Source organism: Pteropus medius, unplaced genomic scaffold, assembly GCF_902729225.1.
Source record: "Pteropus medius unplaced genomic scaffold, Ma_sr-lr_union100, whole genome shotgun sequence".
In the NCBI taxonomy this organism is placed as follows: domain Eukaryota; kingdom Metazoa; phylum Chordata; class Mammalia; order Chiroptera; family Pteropodidae; genus Pteropus; species Pteropus medius.
Window position 1 is genome coordinate 1,185,116 of NW_024352947.1, and position 6,636 is coordinate 1,191,751.

Here is a 6,636-nt window from a genome sequence, read left to right on the forward strand (position 1 = left end):
CCCGCCCCCAGATTGGTCACTGGGACCAAAGGAGCCTTTATCAGTAAGCACGAGGCCCCCGCGGCACCCACCTGTCCTGCGCGTCCCTTCCCAGGGGGACCAGTGGTGGGCGCCCTCTTTCCTGGGCTGCTCTGTGCCGCCCTCCCGGCTCTGTGCACTCGGGGCGCTGCTGCCACCTGCGGCCGGGGCTGGCGCGCCGTCCGCGTCCTCGGGGCCGCTGGCGGGCTGGCCGGCGCTGCAGCCCTTCCGCATCCTGTGGGGGAAGGCGGCGAGGGTCCCAGCGCCCGAGACAGACGCCCCGCACACCGGGGGGTGGGGGCAGCCAGCTGGGGTGCAGGTGGAGCAGGGCTTCGGGCCCGAGCCCCAGGGCCCAGTAAGTGAAAACCGTCGCGAATCCCGCCAGAACCGTGGGCTCCGGGCCACGTTCAAGCGCATCTTCTGGGATTCAGCCCAGCGGGCTGGAGACGTGAGAACCCCAGTGGGGCGTGAGGGGTGAGGGGCGCGCGCGGGGGTCCCGGCCAGGTTCCCGTGACGGGCGGGGACATCGGGGTCCGGCAGACCCAGAGCCCCTAAGGCTCTGCCCAGGGCAGGAGCCCAGCCCGAAGGTGTCGAGGGAGACGCGCCCCTCCACGCGAAGCCGCACACGGATGCGCCCCCCGGAGCTGCCCGTGGGGACAGCGGTCCCCTCCATGGCTCCCGGGGACAGCAGCTTTAGTCATGTGAGACGGCAGCGACGGGGACCCTGACCAGAGGCACCGGGCGCCCCGCGACCTCCTTCCCGCACCCCGGGCCCCCCACGTCCTCCACCCCGCGGACCAGGGCCGGCGTGCCGGACCCACCTCAGCCACTTGGTTCGGAACCAGCTCCTGATGCCGTCCACGGTGACGGGCCCAGCCCAGACGCCCTGCAGCTGGCCGTGGGAGCCCAGGTAGGACGTGGTCAGCGGGGAGACGTACATGGGGTAGCCCAGCGGCTGGTCGCACGAGGAGCCGATCAGGTTGCGCAGCACCTGCGTGCTGTTCTGGATGCTGCCGCGCTCGGGGTTGCGGTTGCGGAGGAACACGAGCTCCTGCTGCTGCCCCGCCCACAGGCCCCGCACGCACTCCCTGTTGACCTGCGCAGGCGGGGCGGGGCGGGGTGAGCAGGTGGCTCGGTGCCTGCGGGGCACCTGCGGGGCGCGCGCGCACGGGGAGCCTGCGGGGCCTGGGCATCTGGCCTGTGCGGTCCGCCTGCGGGGCGCGCGCGGGGAGCCTGCGGGGCCTGGGCATCTGGCCTGTGCGGTCCGCCTGCGGGGCGCGCGCGGGGCCTGGGCATCTGTGACCGCGGCGCTTCGGCCTGCAGCCCCCTCTGCAGCCAACGGCGTGGCCGTCCCACTGAAGGACACGGCGCCACGTGCGCGGGCAAACGGAGGGCGGTGGGAAGGCCTAGCGTTTATGGAGGGGCCGCTGGGAGGGAGGTCCTCGGGTCGCGGGAGAGGCCGCTAGAGAAAGGTCTGGAGTCGCAGAGAATTAGACGTCCTTGAAACCAAGCGAGAGCCGGCCCCACCGGCAGGGCCCGTGCGTCTCCCAGGACGCCCCGGAGAAGCGCGGGCGGCAGGTGGGCTCCGCGGAGGGACGTGGCCCAGCGCCCTCCGAGACCGGGCCTGGACACTCGAGCCGGCACAGAGGCGGCGTCGGCGCCACCCACGGCTCCATGTCTCCCCTCGCCTCCCCCAACGGGAGACGCCTGCCCGCCTGCGGCCGCGGCCACCGTACCTTGATCACCTTGAAGCTCAGGAAGCTTCTGTGGAGCATGATGACCTTGTACTCCGCCGCGCCCTCGTCCACCACGTGGCGCAGCGTCAGCAGCTCCTCCCTGTTGGACAGCACCGCGCCCCTCCAGGCCGGGTCGCCCTCGTGGCAGATGACGACTTTCTTCTCAAAGGACTGGATGGCCTCGTACAGGACCACTGGGTCCTCGAACTCATCAGGGCACGTGAACTGGGCCTGGGGGAAAGAGGCCCGGCGGTGGGCTCACTGGGGACCAGGAAGCTGATGCTCCGCCGGGTGCGCGATGGCCACCCGCCAGTGACCCGCAGGCAAGGTCCACTCCCACGTCTCACTCGCCACTGCCGCCCCTCTGAACCCTGGACTGGACGGAGGACGCCCCCGCCCCATTGCCCGTTGCCGGGTGAGCCTCGGGAAAGAGCTTCGTGGCTGGGTTCCCCTGACTTTTCTGTACAGTTAGGGGCACCTCTGATCTGTCATTTTCTCTGGCCAGGTCCATCTGAGAATGTCACCGCCTCCTAGAAGCTCTGGGGGGCAGAGTGCCACTGGCCGTGTCGGGAGTAGCCGCATGGCCTCAACACGTGGCTTCCTAAGTAACCAGCCCGCTCGTGAACATCCTGCCGAGAAAGGCGGCCCCATTTTTGAAAGCTTATTTTCTTTCTTAACGTTTTAGGCGCATACTCTTTTTTACAAAAACGGATCGTCACCTGGTGAAGCTTCAGGGACATCCTGATGGCCGGGGCGACGACTTTGTGCAGCAGGTCCATGTCGGCGAACACCCACTCATCCTGAGCGGTCATCCTGAAGTCGCCTTTGAAGAGGGCGTGGAGACCGTACAGGAACGAGTCCAGGCTGAAAAACAGAGCCCGTTACTGTTCTCCTCAGCGGACAAACGGCGTCCGAATCCCGTCGCTTCGAGCCCGAGTCTCCCACCTGTCACGTCCCAAGTGACCTTGGTGTCTTTACACTGACGCAGCAGAAGGGAGGGTCCTGGACTCGCCCACGGGACCCCTGACCAGAGCCCGCATCGCAGCCTCACGACAAATGGGGTCACAGTCGTCAGTAATTTTAGGAGCCACCGACGAACTTGGTAGCTCAGTGAGACAGTGGAGGTCGTGGTCGGCACCGGCCTGCCACGTACAGTGACCTGCTGTGGTAGTGCCACCCACACCCCGCTTGTCAGGAGGTGACGGGCTAACCGTGGGTTACATCCTGGGCGCTTTGTTCTTCGTGTTTCTAGATATCATTTTTGGGCTGCGTGAATCATCGTAAAACCTGGATTCTACAACACGGCCAGAGAAACGAAGGCACCGGGAACGGCAAATCGATCGCTTAGATCCCCAGAGAACATGTCCGCCTCCTCTAACGGCGAGCAGAAGCAGCAGGAGAGACAGGGTTTCCCAGGGGCGCCCAGGTTTCCACGCTTCTAGGCTTTTCCTTCTTGAGTCAGTTTCCCGCGAGTCTGAGCATCATTGGGCGAAGAAGCCGTGTGTATGTGTATGTGTGCATGCGTGTGCATGCGTGTTCATTGCTGTGCCGGAAAAGATGTCCCGCTTCTGCCTCAGCATGACTTCACCCCCAGCAGACACTGAGACCATAAAGCAGGGTCCTAGGGATCCCCGACTGTAGCGACTCCTACTTTGTCTTCCTGGTTCCCGATCCAGCTTCGCGCTAAACTCAGCCGGAAGCCGATGCTGACGTAACCGCTGCTGAAGGGTGCAGATGAGATCGGCACCTAAGCACAGCAGTTCCCGGCCTCCCGGGAAGGGCCACTTTCTGGCTGTCACCCGCAGAGCTGGCCACTGACCATGCTGTGGCCCGGGGTTTGTCTGAGGCTTACACTTTAACGGTCCAGCACATTCAGCATCCTCGACCATCGCCGTTTGTGACAAAGACAGATTGGGGTTCGCTGGCTGAAGCAAAGCTGCTTGTCCTCTCGTATCTCATCTTCTTTATTCACGGGGGTCGGGGGAGGGCTAGGGGTGCACACACTCTGTTCCATCCAGAGCTGGGGTTGCTCACACCCTCTAGGCCCGACTGCTGTTCACAATCCCTGACCAGCTCGGCCCAGTTATCACCGGCACCCTCTCTCACTGGTTCTCAGCTCGTGGCAACTTTGCCTCCCAAGGGACATCTGGCAATGCCCGGAGACATTTTTGAGTGTCACAAATGAAGGGGTGTCCTACTGGCTTCCAGTGGGAGAAGCCAGGCGGGTGCCGCTACCATGCCCAGGACAGCCCCCCCACGACCAGGAGCCAGGCGGCCCCAGTGTCCCGAGTGCACTGTCAAGAAGCCCTGGTCCTTCAGAAAACAAGAGCACGCCTGGGGATGCGGGTTCAAAGGACGGACAATGGGGCCGTCACCTCGGGCCCAGACTTGATGGACCTTAGGAGTCAGAGGGAGACACGTCGATGCGGGAGAGTTTTGTAGGACTCGCTCCGGGCTCCTCAGAATGGTGACCCTCATTTCGATCACTTCCTCACAGGTCCGTACGCCCTGTGTGCAGATCAGCGTGCAAAGCGTCTTCTGTGGCAGCACGTGGCCACGAACGGGGGCTTCTGAACACGCCAACAGCCAGGTGTGATTTGCAGGCAGGAAACAGCGAAGCGCAGAGAGGCGGTTTGCACACCGCGTCACACCGCGTCACAGAGTCCCGCTCCGCCAGTCCCGTCCGCCCTGCGCAATCCCTCGGATCACCTTGGTCGTGGGGACAGGTCCCTGGGGAGGCTCCGCTACCCCACGGCGCCCGCCAGCTCCTCCTCACGCCTGAGCTTGCCTCATTGGTGGATCCTGTGCAGGGCTGTACCTCGAGCAGCCAAAGGCACCTGCTGGTTCTGCGTCACGGCCCCCGGAGCTCACGGTGGCCCATGCCCGGTGGCCCCTCACCCTGTCCTGCTGGCCTGGTGCCCCTGGCCCGGTGCCTCTCCTGTGACAGTGGCCGCTACCTCATACTCTCTCATCATTTAAGATGATCTCAGTTTACTCATCGTCCCTAGTTCTGTATGCACGTGATTTTATTTCTTAAGGATTATTCATTGGAGCTGTGTCCCTGTCATAAGTTCAAAATATTTCCCCTATACCTCCATCAGTAGAGCAGAGCGTGTGCGTTATGCTGGGCTGCTGTGTACGACTCCCCTGGGAGTTGGTGTTCAAATCGTCCACTGCTCTTTGACGCTTAATATGTGAGAGTAACTCGCTGGGTCTCATAAGTACACCTAAAGGCATACACCTGCTTGTGAAGTTATACGAGGACACAGTGTGCACACACACTCACACAAGTGCAAGTACACACATGTACACTCCCATGTGCACACACATGCACACACAGTGCACATACATACACACACCCACACAGTGCACGCACACATGCAGGCACACACATGCACACGATACTCTCACACACGTGCGCGCGCACATTCCCATGCCAGGAGCCACTCCTACCTTGAACGTGGACATATTAACTAAACGAAATAAAATAGAACCAAATGGAATCCATCATCGTATGGAAAGGATGACACGCCGCGACCACGCAGAGTGCGCCTCACGAGTTTAAGGGGGTTCGGCGTGAAGAGCTCTGTTAGGGTGATCCATTAATTAGTAGGTTTAAGGGAAGAATATCATCAGGATATTGGGGAACACACATCCGGGGCCGCTCGTGGAAACCGCCTGGCGAGCCATGAAAACTCCCGGCCCGCAGTCCGCCCACGGTGGCTCCGACCGGGGTAGGCCCGGGCCTCGGGAGACTTATTAAAGTTCTCCAGGAGACATCTGGGAACCTGCCACCGCTTCGGATGATGACAAGGTGACTGATGACGTTCATAAAGGCACTTCTCCAGAGTGCCAGGAGCAGAAGGCGAACCGGCAGCGAGGCCGTGGGGGCTCCGAGCGAGCGTTTGGGCTTGAAAGGTCAAGAGCGCTTTGCGAATACAAGACCTGCGGGACAGAGCGGGCGGCGGGGAGGAGAGCTAGGGGAGAGCTTGATTTTGTTCTTTAAAAGGACAAAAAGATCTAGTAGAAAGAGATTGAAAAGGCAGGAGAAGGGGCGTCCCGTCGATCAGGCCCCCACCGAGGCAGGCAGAGCGGGGCTTAGACCAGAGCACAGACGCGAGAAAAACGAGCGTGAATTTTTCCAGGCCCTCACGTGCACACCTTCCCCTAATCTTCCCATCATATCTGCAGGGACTCTGGGGACACACGAGGGCAGAACTCCCGGCTTCTGGCTGCCCACGTCAGCACCACTTTCAGATCTTGTCCTTGACAGTGATGGAAAACATCTTCCCACGGGCCTAGCGTGATTTATCATGGACAGGACAATTCGGAAGAAGTAGCAGCCATCCGAATTTCAAGTAAAGAAAATGAGAACAATCTGTCAAAAAAAAAAAAAATGCAGGCGGGTGCCAACCGTCTCCCCAGTACCTGAGCGCCATGCCGTGAGCGGCTGTCCCCAGAGCCCGCCTCCCGAGGGTACACAGGGCGAAGGACAGGGTCACCAGAGGAGAGTCCTCGTCACAGTCCAGGCTCTTGGGAGGCTGCAAGAGCAAGGCCGTTAGTTCGAGGTCGCACAGGAGCCAGCAGGCCCCCACCCGGCGTCGCAAGTGCAGAGTTGCGGGTGCTTTATAAGTCAGCCACGGAGGTCGACGGGTCCCTGCTGAAAGGACCCAGGCGAGGGACCTCTCTGCTCGTGGTGGCACATGGGGAAGAGCGGAATGAGGAGGCCGCTCCAGGAGAGAAAGAGGCCAAGCTGACCTAATTCTCTGGGGTTCTGAATATGGCGCTTCGGGTCACGCAGATGGTCGGAGCTTATAGGCAACTAAATGCCACTTTGTACTGTCCCCCAATGCCACCGTCACACTGTCCCCCAATGCCACCG

General features: G+C 61.8%; 1 protein-coding gene across 1 annotated transcript in view; it reads right to left on the reverse strand.

Moving 5' to 3' along the window:
- Positions 1–663: 663 nt before the first annotated feature.
- LOC120592594 (pecanex-like protein 2) overlaps positions 664–6,636 on the reverse strand; it is a 12,551-nt gene continuing 6,578 nt past the window's right edge. Inside the window, exons 3-6 of the mRNA XM_039850337.1 lie at positions 6,183–6,295; positions 2,474–2,618; positions 1,755–1,985; positions 664–1,114 (exon numbers count right to left, since the gene is read on the reverse strand). Of these exons, the coding sequence (XP_039706271.1) occupies positions 716–1,114; positions 1,755–1,985; positions 2,474–2,618; positions 6,183–6,295 (888 nt within the window). The 3' untranslated portion in view covers positions 664–715. The remainder of the gene's footprint in view (positions 1,115–1,754; positions 1,986–2,473; positions 2,619–6,182; positions 6,296–6,636) is intronic.